At 37.4% G+C, this 13,346-nt stretch overlaps 1 protein-coding gene across 13 annotated transcripts in view; it reads left to right on the top strand.

Moving 5' to 3' along the window:
• mef2cb (myocyte enhancer factor 2cb) overlaps positions 1–11,808 on the top strand; it is a 75,516-nt gene extending 63,708 nt beyond the window's left edge. For 12 of the 13 annotated variants that reach the window (XM_028458234.1, XM_028458232.1, XM_028458230.1 and 9 more), the window contains 4 exons: positions 3,435–3,607; positions 5,324–5,453; positions 6,715–6,850; positions 8,012–11,808. In XM_028458234.1, the coding sequence (XP_028314035.1) occupies positions 3,435–3,607; positions 5,324–5,453; positions 6,715–6,850; positions 8,012–8,360 (788 nt within the window). In that variant the 3' untranslated portion in view covers positions 8,361–11,808. Of the gene's footprint in view, positions 1–3,434; positions 3,608–5,323; positions 5,454–6,714; positions 6,855–8,011 lie in introns of those variants that run through there. The other variant, XM_028458235.1, reaches the window with a different exon arrangement.
• The last annotated feature ends 1,538 nt before the right edge of the window (positions 11,809–13,346 follow it).

The following is a 13,346-nucleotide window of genomic DNA, read 5'->3' as shown; positions in this document are numbered from 1 at the left end:
GTGACGGAACACAGATTGAAGTGTTCTGTGAGCTTGGCCATCCATTTAAAAGATGTTTCAGTTTAAGGTGGCAAAGCTAATTTTAGCCCCAAGCGACACATTTTTACATTTTTTAGTAGTGTATAGGAGAAACTATTTTGGTTGGTTGGTTTTCCAATCTGTTGTGAAAGAAAAAAAAAAAAAAAAAAAATTCTGTGTGTCTTTTGGACGTAGGGGCGTGTTAGTATAAAAAGGCAGAGCATGCTAAAGCTAATATAGTGTCATTAGCAGCAGGTGTATTTCTGCTGTGAAAAATCAAAAGATATCACCACCACTGTGAAATGTTGAGCTGCTGAAAAATTGGCTAACACGTTTTAATTGTTGCTAAGTCCCCCTGGATACTGTGGAATATCTCATAAAACTTTTATAAATTAAAAAAAAAAAAAAAAACATTTTAATCTTAAATTTCATTTATCGTCTCCAATTGGGATATTGTCCACTAAAATCATTGGGCATTAGGTTAAACAAAACAAATTCTTATTTCAAAGTTTTCAATAGATGATCCACTATAGAGTTCAAATCTAAATGTAATAGTGTGTTAATGCAAATAAAAATAGAAAGTTGCAGGGACATTATAAACAATACCATAAAGTTTTTTTTCCAGGTATTCTTAGTTAACTAAAAGAGGGATCATTCATTGTCACTCATAAGTGTGTTTGTTTCTGCTCACCTCCATATAAATGAATTGTAAAAAGCACATTCATCACACACCATTTTCATTCTCCATAACAGGTACACAAAAGCTACACTTTTTGAATCGAAACCACACAGAAACAGCACATGTGCATAAACTGTCAAAAACAAAAAGTCAGGTGCATCCAATCACATAATGTCCTTTCTTCATTCTTGGCACCATCTCACACCAACGGTTGAAGCAGTGAGGGTGAATGTGTCACCTTAGTTCAGTTGGAGAATTTTGGGGTTTTATGCACATTTGGCCAAACCGCAACGGAAGAGTGTGTGTGTATGGGGAATAGAATGAAGCATGCCTGTTAGACCACAACAGGACATCAGAAATTTGTTCACTAACAGCAAGACATCAACCACACCTCATCTTTATATGTGTGCGTGTGTGAACATACGCATCTCACCATGCCCAAGCTAACCATAAACCTTTCATCTGTCAGATGGCAGTGGGTCACTTTCCACCTTAGATGTCCCCCAACCCCTCGGTTGTCGCAAACTGCTGTTTATCTCTGGTTCAGATCAAATGCTCATTTATAGATATGGGCTTTTCACAGTTGCAGTGAAGCTTTTTTGCTGGGCCGTGTTTAATTTTGGGACTTCCTCTAGACGTAGCTTTCACCTCAGCCCGGATGATGCAAAGCGATACTAATGAGGCCTGAATAAATTCTTGCTCTCAGGCCTTTCAGATTCATGTTGATGGAGGCCATTTCTCCCTATTAAATGTAACGTTCAAAAATCAATGCGAAAAGAATGGGACGATTCGAGTCTCATTTTATGATTTACCCGCTTAATTGGCACGTGATTTCACTTTGAAGTGTCCTAATATGCGGCTCTGCCACTCCAGAATATAGTCGCCTTGTTTGTAAAAGGCTGGACCGTCGCTATCTCCACAGGGTGGCAATACACAGATGTCTGATTAACTCTCATCAAGAACAAGTCTGTGTTATGGTGACCAGAGTGTGTATTCATGCCTCTCTATAGCTTTCTGCCTTTTTAATTCATCTGTACAGAAACACTGATCTGCTTCCTACTGGGGTATTTACTAAAGCACATGTATGCATGGTGTGTGTGTGTTTTACATGTTTTGTGAGCTCTCATTCATCCGTCTCCACATGCACCCACTTGATCACACAAAGGGCCAGCAACGAGAATGAGAGAGAGCGGGAAAAGTGAAGAGGCAGCTGCCTCTTTACTAATGTGAGCCTGACAGTGGAGCTAAGAGGGTCCAATACACAGCAGCCATGTGTGTCCATGCACCAGGATGTCTTACCAGCACCATTTACACAGTCTCACATTTGACTGAGCACAATGTGACACAAAAGTGATGCCTTGGAGATGTATGCACTTGCAAAATTTAACACGGAAAAAAAAAAAAAAGAAAAAAACTCAAGTCTACGTGAATATCCGTTTACACACACAGACACATACACACACACACACCACAAACTTCAGGGACTAACTCACACCCCAGTCAGGCACGATGTTTTTGTCGTCGCCTACATTTTTCCCCTCACCGCCAGTGGTCGTTTACTCTTCAGATTGTTCAAATTGAGCTTTTGAGACTTTTCATTTCCAAACAACAAAAAACCTCGCTCTCAAATTAAACAAAGATCAGCTAGGGAAATTGCCCAGGAAGACATCTGCGACTCATTTTCCCCTGAAGTATATGATTAGGAAATTCATTTATGTCTAACGTATAATTCCTGCCTGTCTTTCAAGTGGGAACGTCCACACAGTGCCCTGTGTTCTCCTTTTTGGAAGGAGGAAGGAGAAGTTAGGGGAAAAAAAACAGCCTGTGGGATCGGGTTAGAAACAAAGACGTAGAATGCTCCACTTTCATTTCTCTGTTTCGTCTTTTTTAATGATGTTGTTGAAATTTCACCCCTTTGGTTTTTGAGGGAGAAATGGATGCTGCATTTGGCCCGCTACACTGAGGGAATGTGAATCTAAGTGACAACACGAAGACAGGGTCTTTGTCTAAGAGAACCTCAGCACCCCGTTTAGCTTTGATGACCCAATGACGGGTTACATCCCTCTGTGGGTTCGCTACCAGTAATTATATGTTTTTACAAGCGTTAATGGCTGTTGCAGGGCACGTGTAGCCTTTATTGATATTGACATAGGGTGGAGGCAGGGTCTTTTAATGTGGATACCTTCGATGTAGGACTCCTAAACGTTTTAGATCAGTGGTTGTTAAATAGGAACACACATGACCGTGGGGTTTTTGAGTTCGATATTATATTCCAATACAAATCCAATAGAATGGTTCAAGTTATTAACTTTATTTTCATTTATTTTCCTGAATTATTCCATCAAGTCACACAAAACCCACAGATTAATTTGAACCCAAAATTCTATGGCACTTTGATGCAACATTATTTCACACAGGGACATATTACCAAAAAAAAAAGGTTGAGAAACACCTTTTAATATCCCCATTAGTCTGATATGCTGTTTGCTTCACCAGCGCTTTCATAATGCACCCTTCGCAAGTCTCCTCAGGCGGAGGGTGCTAATAAAATTTCTGCCACTAGAAGTGAAGATGAGACAGAAACACTGAAAAGGTGCACAAGGTGAAAATAGACTCCCGTAGCTCTTAATTAGGCTACACTATTGTGGACCTCCACTGCATTTAACTTCAGAAACACTTGTTTTAATGTGAATTCTTTATCTCAGCTGTTGCTCTCTTCATTTCTTTGTTTTTAAAGGAAATGGATATGGAAACCACCGCAACTCGCCTGGTCTGCTGGTCTCCCCAGGTGGCATGAACAAGAACATGCAAACTAAGTCTCCACCACCCATGAATTTGGGCATGAACAACCGCAAACCTGATCTCCGTGTGCTAATCCCCCCCGGCGCTAAGAACAACATGCCGTCTATTGTGAGTAGCTCTTTATCCCATCATTTTTAATATCGCCATTGATTCTCGTCTCGTCCACACTTTGTCTCACCACCAGCCGACTTCCCCTTGTTCTTTCTGAGGCCTGCTGTTTCTTTGGATTCTCACAGTCTCTGCCTCTTTCATCTCACTGTATCAGACTTGGGTTGATGAGGTTATGTTTGTTAGAAGCCTCTCTGTACTTACATGGCATTTTTATACTTCATGCCAGCTTGACGAACCAACACTTCTCTTTGAGATGCACTTTTGGCCCAAAGCTGATATACTGTCAGATACATCTCCTCTGCTTTGTCCTTGCCCTGATCGCTGTACTAATAAACTCTTACTCAGTGTAGATAGATGAGCACTCCTACTCCTCATTAGTACTGTTTCCTGTGGTTCAGTACGACATACTTTATGTCCAGTCCTTAGTTCTCAACCTAGCCTAACACTAGCTCACGCTCACTAATTGTTTATTACCCTCCCCTTTTAATGCCATCAGTCTGAGGATGTCGATCTGCTATTGGTGAGTCATAATGCCACTTAGACCTAAGAACTATAATCCTAAAAAGGCCTTACAATCTAATGTATTCACATACTGTATAATTGATCAAAGGCTTTGTAATGGGTAACAAATCTTGTAGAACTCAGTGTGTTTCTGACACTTTAGTCCAAATTTCTCATTTGATGGATTTACTTTAACATAGTTTAGTGAAATTATCAGTATATTAAGACAGTGTTTTTCAAATGGGGGTACGTGATAGCACTACAGGGGGTACTAGAGAGAGAGAGAGTGGAAAATAAAAAATGAAACTGAAAACACAAGGGTCTGTCTTGGTTCTACACCAGGCAAGAGATGACCGGAAGTGATACAAACCATTGAAATAAATCTATTCAGCCACTAAATTATGTTTAATTCCCAAATTAGATTATTTAAAATGTGTGTTATAACTCATTACCCTCTATAGTTGTTTTTTCATACTATAGTATTCTGAGCAAAATGTTGTAGTTGGACAAAGGGGGTGCTTGGATTCAGAAATAAGGGAAACGGGGGTACTTGAGCCAAATAATTTTGAGAACCAGTGTATTAAGAAGACCTTTCAAATCCAATGTAGCTCTCCCCTTCATCCTTGCTGACTCAGCTGAAGTCTCTTATGTCGCCTCCAAGACATTATGAGAGCGCACATAGTGCCTCCCAGTGGTATGTTGGAGTAATTGCAGCCTGGCCTCTTTTCTGCCATCCTCTTCCTTTTCATCTGTGTGTGTTCCACACATGCAGATCTCAGCTTTTGTTTCTTTAAATGTGGAAATGACGGCCTACAAAAGAGCACGTCTCATTCAACATCAAACCGTCTTCGTTTTCAAACAAACCTGCCTCTGTAAAGTGTCTTTCCCTTTGCTATTGCTACCCTGTGTTACCGTGGAAACTGATGATGTTACTATAGCGACAGTAGGCCTCTAGAAAAGGGTGGTAAATGATAGGGTTGGCAGGGTTCAACCATGCTTCATGTCAAATGACTAATTTCCCCAGAAGTTGGCATCACACTTATTCTCTCAGCATCTGCTGAACGAGAACCAAAGAAAGAACGATTCAACTTTCTGAATCCTCCACAGCTTTGTTTGTTTGCCTGATCGTTAGTTTGTTTTAGGTTTTGTATCATGTGCCCGGGCCGCTCATGTTTCTTATTTCTAACCATGTGACCTCTCCCCCTGCCACAGAACCAGAGAATAAACAACTCCCAGTCTGCTCAATCTTTGGCCACCCCAGTGGTATCAGTAGCAACCCCCACTCTACCAGGACAGGGCATGGGTGGATACCCTTCTGCCATCTCTACTTCATATGGTACTGGTATGTATCGCAAATTATTTTTGGTAATTTTGTTGACTGAAAGTTTTCCGTCAGTTTTCGTCGACTAAATATTTTAAGTGACAATAATTACTAGACAATAATTAAAAAGATTACATGTGAACAAAAACTAAATCATAATATATTGATATTTTCGTCAGCTATGATTTTCTCGTGGGACGAAATCCATTTTTTTGGGGGGTGGGAAGGTATCGAATCAAATCTACTTTTGTCCCTAATTTTTTATTAACTGAAATAAATAATGAATAAACTCCTGTATCTGTAATTTGTAACAGATTTAGTTGACTAAAACTAGAATATATAACAGAAATAGTCCCGATGACTACATTTTGACTGAAACTGAATCAAATTTTGACTAAAAAGTATGACTAAAACTAAATGAAAATTTGCTATCAAACTGGGCACAGGTCTAGATGATGATGTTGTTCATTTTAACTGATTTTGCTTCACTACATATAAATGGCCTATTGTTTGGGTTATTTTAATGTAAGTGCTGCAGGCATCCTTCTTCACCAGCAGAGGGAGCCATTGTACAATGTATTCCAGCAGAACATGTGCACTTTACTCTTGAGCTTTTACTAAAACTGTTTCTCTTTGCAACCTAAAGAAAATCATATTAAAATTCTACACAATATTTATTCAGCCAACATTTTTGTATACAATTCAGTTTTTGCAACAACGAACCATAATCCCTAACACATGTATTTGATTACTGTATTCATTCAGTTGGTTTCTGGGCTCAAATGGAAAATGACTTAAAGTGCAGGATTAATAATATTCAGTGTATCTGTAAATGTATTATTATGTACTTTGAACATAAGAAAAACAAAGTTGATTTCATTGTAAACCTGTGTAAATTCAACAAATCTTCTCCCCTTTTTCTAAGCTTTCTGTGTGAATTTAAATAATATATCAAGACTTTGTCCCTTATTTATACCCAAAAAAAGCAGAAAAACTGTGACAGTATACAACAATATTTTTGGAAAGAAATGTTAACTGATTTACCCCTTTTCTTTCAATTCTGTATGTGTGATTCTTGCTTGCTTGTTGCTTTTCTGTATATTTCTGTCTTGTTGCAAATTTGTATTTTTCAAATATAATAATAATAATAATAATAATAATAATAATAATAATAATAATAATAATAATAAAAAATAAATAAATAAAACTTTTCTTTTTGAAACCTGAAACAATGGCTATAATCTCTAATTTCATTTTTTTATTTTTTTATTTTTTTTCACAGAGTACTCCCTGAATAGTGCAGACCTGTCCTCCTTGTCTGGCTTCAACAGTGGCAGCTCTCTACATCTTGGCTCAATGAGCGGGTGGCAGCAGCAACACCTCCAGAACATGCAGCATTCAGCCCTCGGCCAGCTGGGGTGAGTGCTGTCAACCTATGTTGAAGTGTGGTTGGCAAATGCATGATGTAACATAAAGAAGAGATGACACACAGAGACATGTTATAGCTCCTTCACTGTTCACTTGCAAGTTCCAACACCAATGACATCGATTCTATGTGTTTGTGGAAAATCTGTGTACCCTTTGTTCTTTGGTTATTCCGTTTTAGAACCAAATCAAAATAACAAATAAACCATGACTTATTTTGTTTTACTGACTTGAAACCAATACAAAAAAATGACAGACAAGCAGCGTTTTTCTATTTTTAAATTAAATCTGTTGTTTGTGATATATTTGGATATTTATGGCAAAACTATGGAGACGGGGGCAGACTTTTTTCTGCTGCGTTTGATAAAAAAATGATCTTGTATCATGTTGTCCACCTCACACCGATGGTAAAGAGGCATCATTTGTGTGTCAATAAAGAGTTATTGATGCTGGAAGTCCGAATCTCTGAATATCGTGCCAACTTTACCAAACAGTGTTACGGTCCAAACAGTATTTAGATAAACTGGTGACTGACTATCGACTATTATGTTGCACATTTCAATACCGCTAGCCACTAACGGCAGCCGTCAAAACACACAGAAGTTGATCACAACAAACGAGGAGCACCAGTGGATTCATTACACCACCTCTGGTTCCTTTAATCACATATCATGTGCATGTTTTACGTAACATCCATTTTTTTTTTTATCATTTAATAATTAAAAACGTTTCACATCACCAGTTCATTAGTAATGTGACTTATGCGTTGCTCCTTTTTTCGTCGAGTAGTAAAAATCCGCCCCCATCTGTGGGTCCCCTCTGTGTGGGGATCTTAAAATATGAAGCCCTCGTCCTGGTTTCCCTGTAAATATCAAAATATCACACAAAAAGAAGATTCCATTTTAAATCAGAAAAACGCTGCTCATCTGGTTTTTAATATTTCTGTATTTCGGTTTTGGTTTTGAGTCAGAAAAACAAAATAACCGTTTATGTGTTATTTTGATTTGGTTTTAAAATGGAATAACCAAAGAACGAAGGGCACACAGATTGTGTGAATGCATGCTTGCATGTGTGTTTAAGAAGATGACTTTAAAATCACTTGGTTTCTTGCTCTGCAACTCTGTAACACCTGGCATTTCCTTTCCTTCCTACAGAAATTGCTCTAATTCTCACTTATGTCAGGGTTCAAATCTGTCCCTGCCCTCTGCTCAAAGCCTGCACATCAAGTCCGAACCTGTTTCTCCTCCTAGAGATCGCACCAGCAGCACACCAGGGGGCTACGGCGGAGGCGTTTTACCTCCCCAGAACCCCTCGTCCCGCCAGGATTCAGGGCGCTCCCCTGTTGATAGCCTGAGCAGTTGTAGCAGCTCCCATGAGGGCAGCGATCGGGATGAGCACAGGAATGAGTTCCACTCGCCTCTGGGACTGGCCCGGGCCGCCATGGATGAGCGCGAGAGCCCCTCCATCAAACGGGTGCGCCTGTCAGAGGGATGGGCAACATGATAAAGCCGTCCTTTTCCTTTAAAATTCCCCCGAAGTTGCCCTGAGCCCCCGACAATGCAGCATTCTGACTCCCGCCGCCTCTCACCTGACATCACGGGTCACTCAGCATCCAGCTCCGAGGCCACGCCCCTTTTACTCTTTAACGCAGAAGGAAAGAAAAGGGAAAAACCCTTCACACAATTATTTGGAATTTCTTTCCTTTTTTGATTTTGTTTTTGTTTCTTTTTGCTAAGTGTGTTTGTGTGGGTGTGTGTGTTATACATATTGACAGTTAAACAAGTGGGGTGTTGTATTAAAGCTTTTTGGCGGGTGGGCTTTGCTGAGATGGGATCTGGGGCTATTTTGGTTGGGGATCTATGCATAAATTGTGTTATTTGTGGATAAAAGAATCACGTCTGCATATATCTTTACACGGGTGTATGTGTACATATATGCATATCAACAACATTTTTCAAATAGTCAGGTACTCTGTTCAATAAAACGTACTTATAATTTGCCTCAGTGATATATCCGCGACCGGAGACAAGAAAAGGAACATTTGGGAAACACCTCAGCACTAAGATGGACAAAAAACGACCCATGTGTACAGTCTCACTTACCTTGCTACACACCCTATCTGCAGTTCTCTCTTGCAAAAATGTGTGTTAACATTAGATGATGTCATGTTGCAGGTTCAACGTATTTATGTAAATAATGGGTCAAATGGGGAAGGGAAAGGAGGTAAAGGTTGCCAGACATTGCAAGATTTATTTACTCACTAAATGAAAAGCTAATATGCAACATCTGAAGGATTGTGCAGGTAAATAGGCAAACCCGAAGCTAGATGTGTGGAACATTAAACATTAAAGAATGGAGCGAGGACCACCTTTAGATCTCAGAGCTGCGTTGGCGTAATCAAGAAAACTCGAGATCCACAAATAACTGCTCAATATTGATAAACACACACAGGAAAAAAAAGGACAAAAACAATTGTATGATACACTTGCTTATATTTTCATATGAAAGGAATACAATGCAAAGCATTTTTGTGGCTTTTTGTAGTTTCTATAAGCCAGAATGTGTTTTTTGATAGCTTTGCTAATAAGAGATGGATAGTTCACCCTGAGAGGAAAATGAAAGGACTCAGAAAGTCCTAAGCCATGAAAATCAGACTGAGATTCAATGTTTTGCTGAACTGTTTTATCTTTGTAGAGGTTTGTTTTTAAACGTGTATTTCTAATTATATATAATAATGGTAATATTAAGAATCTTTAAAAAAAAAAAAAATCTGTGAAATTAACATGCTTGTGTATAGCTTTCTAATATATAAATATATATAATAATGATTTTTGTTGGTTTCTTAGTGGAGTTTCTGAGTGCAGTTGCACATGTTGTCAGGTATGTTTTCATTTGTACTCTGAACCGGTGCTGTTTGGGGTCAAATTTACAATAACCATAAAAAACCAGATGGGAAACATTGCTACTGTGTGTGATTAAAAGTACAGACAGGCCTAAATGCTTAAAAACAAATAGACCTGATAGTGGAAAATGACACAGTGGGAAACACAAATAAATGAATCCATTTTAATCATAATTAACAGATATTCTCATTCGTAATTTTGTTTTTAATCTGCCTCAATCTGGGTCTGACAATTGATCACGTATGTAAGTTATCACACGTCCTCAAATACAATGTATGGTTTTTAATTTCAATCATGGTTGCATAGATGTTTGCATCCTGTGTCATTCTACCTAGACTCCAAAACAACGTTCCACTATCTTTAACACATCACTGAAGGTTCTGTTTGAAATACAAAAAAGAACAACCTGAACATGCTTTTATGGGAGAAGCACAATAGCTTTGTTTTTGTGATTTTTTTTTTTTTTTCTTTAAAAAAATAAACTAAAAAAACAACGAGACTATCCACATAATGCTCTGCCTCCCACTTGCATATCTGCTGTCACTTGAGTGTTTTATCTCTAGGTGTGTATTTCATGCAGGTTCACTTTGTTGTTACTGTATACAGTCGTTGTAGTCGAACGGGGCAGAGCCTCTGTATTTCTGTTCTTTTCTCTTTTTATTTTCAATTTTCAGTACAGTAGTGTTTTTGTTTTTTTTCTAAATAATAAAAAAAGAAGTAGTAAACATGATGTTTCAGGCAGCATTCATGTGGAGAAACCAAAGCCGGTGGCATTTCTGTGTTGTAAAATCCAAAATACAGTTTTGTTTTGTTTTGGGGTTTTTTTGTTTTTTTTGTTTTTTTGCAAGCATTGAAACAAGATAATAAAGACATTGCTCAAATGTACATTTGTTTTCACATTTACATTTATTGGAAAGCTCTCTAGTGTTTAGAACCTCAGTGATTCTTTTTTTTTTTCTTCTTCTTTTTCTGTTTCGTTGCTCATTTGTCTCCCGGTGTGTTGGATCATAAATGTATTACCTGGAAAATCCTATTTTTTTTATTTTTATTTTATTTTTTTTTGTGATGACAAGTTGTAACTCAGACTGACTCAGCAGAATCCTTTGGGCCCAGTCATGTGTAATGAGTGCTTGTTGTTGTCTATTCAACAAACCATATTTCACTCTATAATCACCAGGCTCGGTCCCTGAGTGAAGTCTCGATTATGTGTCCTGCAGACTAAACAGTGTGGACCATATTGTAACCAAAGACATGAGGAAAACTTGTTTCTATCATTTGTTTTTGTTCCTCCTCCTCCTCCTCCTCCTCCTCTTCCTCTTCCTCTCCTCCTTCTCCTCCTCCTCCTCCTCCTCCTCCTCCTCCTCCTTCTTCTCCTTCTCCTTCTTCTCCTCCTTCTCCTTCTTCTTCTTCGTTTGTTAAATTTGAAGCCATTCTTACTCAGCATCTGTTGATCAGTTGTTTTATTTTATTTTATTTTTTTTGTCAATAATACTATAATGGACTAAAAAAAAGTTTTGGTACCTCAAATTGGACCCATGTAGTACCTCAGCTGATCTTTTGATAAGTCACCTGCAGTGCAAAGGGGAGACACCTGTACAGCCATGTGTAATAACTTAACAATTGCTTATAAGATCCCAATGTTCACATGGGATTTGTTGTTGCTCCACTGTGTTTGTGGTTTTATTTAAGTTGTACTCAAAAGCTGAAAAGTATTTAAAAAAAAAAAAAAAGTTAAAACACGTTAAAAAAAAAAAAAAAAAAAGTCAGTCTGTAGTATTAATGTAGCTTGTAAAAACCTGAAAATGGAAGTTTGGAGCTAATGTTTTCTGGAACGCAAGAGCGGCTTTCAGCGGCATAAGCTGGCCTTTGTCGCCACTTGAGACTAAGATGGTATTGATTGAAATGACATCTCTGTAACTCAAGGGACTTGATTCAGCTGTATGTAGTGAAAACGTCAAAGGATGAAGTAAAAGTATCCTCGTGATGGAGGGAATGGCTATTCGTATTTTGCAGAGATTTCAGTAAAGTTTCTTGCTTTCTTAGTTAAATCCTGGTGTGATCTCATTGTGTTTGACTCATCTCTGTTTTGCATCTGACGTACAGTCACCATATTACACATCCACACAATAAGGCACATCTACAGAAACAACTCAATACTGCAACACATTCACAACATCACCATTGCATTAACCCACGTGTCCACAAGATTTATTTGGCATTTAATACCAAGGCACTGTGACAATCAGCTGTAATGATGCATCAAACAAATATAAATAGGCTACATTACAATATTGTAAAATACAATTGTACACGATACAAACATTAATACATGGGATAAAAAAAAATAACAATAAAACAAACTTGATAAACATTCATTTTAAGGCCTATAATTACAAAGCCCAGGTTTCCAATAGGAAAAAAAAAAAGTCTGACGTCATTATTAAACCAAACTTGATGGTAAATGGTGGGGGGGGATACTTTTGTTATAAAACCAAACAAATTCGTTATAATTAATTATGACAATTAACCACGATGATATTGCACAGAACTGTATTTAATGGCTGATTATAAAAACAGGTTTAAACGGAAAGGGTGTTTTTAAGAAATTGGAGCCCTTTTCTTCACAAAGGATCACTATTTATTATTATTATTATTATTATTATTATTATTATTATTATTATTATTATTACGATTAAAAAAATATTTTTTCTTAAATAACTATTTAATTAATAAAAGTCTAGTTATTGTCCGGTACAACCCTGATGGAGATCATGTTTTTTTTTTTTTTTTAAATATCATAGTCGTTTTAGCTTTAAATAGCTTTATTTGTACGGCAGTACAAACTATTAAAATCTACGTCATATTTGATCCGTATTCTATAGGTTATGAGTGAACTGCGCATTGTTTTTGTTTTTTTGGAATGCATTTTTATTGGATATCTAAAAGATCGATCTATCCATAATATTTCAAAATGCCAATTCTTTGAGACCAACAACTGTACAAGCTTTGCACTAAAGCCTATATTTTGCATTACGAGCATTTGATGTACTTTCGTTGAAATCGTGACCCAATAAACGCTCATTTTGCTTCAAAGCTGAACGGGAATAAATAAATAAATAAATAAATAAATAAAAAAAAGGTGACAAACAAGCCCAGTGCAGGATTAATGTGTGTCATTAATTATGGTTAAACACGTTGAAGAGGTGCACGCGGGTTTGGTGTGAATAATATCCAAAGATGACTAATAAAAGCCAAGGAAACAATAGTTTACACATGGAAAACATCAGAAGACTTAATTTGAGTTTTTAATGACACAACGATTTAAAAGTGGGGCAAATATCACTTAATTTAAGATTAACGCTGCAAGTGTGCAATGGTGTGTTAATACACTGACGGAAGAGAAAAAAAGAGGGGGGCTCACTGCATATAAGAGCAGATTTATAATTTATCATTATACAATTATCAATAAAATGTGATATAATAAAAATCTATACATGTTATACATAAATCCTTAATACATTTTTTTTTTCCCCAAAAAAAATGTCATGTTACCATTTATTTTGTATTTTGGCCTAACGAATTACTG

This window comes from Gouania willdenowi, chromosome 9 (assembly GCF_900634775.1).
Source record: "Gouania willdenowi chromosome 9, fGouWil2.1, whole genome shotgun sequence".
NCBI classification, from domain to species: domain Eukaryota; kingdom Metazoa; phylum Chordata; class Actinopteri; order Blenniiformes; family Gobiesocidae; genus Gouania; species Gouania willdenowi.
Note: the sequence above shows the minus strand (reverse complement) of the source record. Positions and strands in the feature narration are given on the sequence as shown.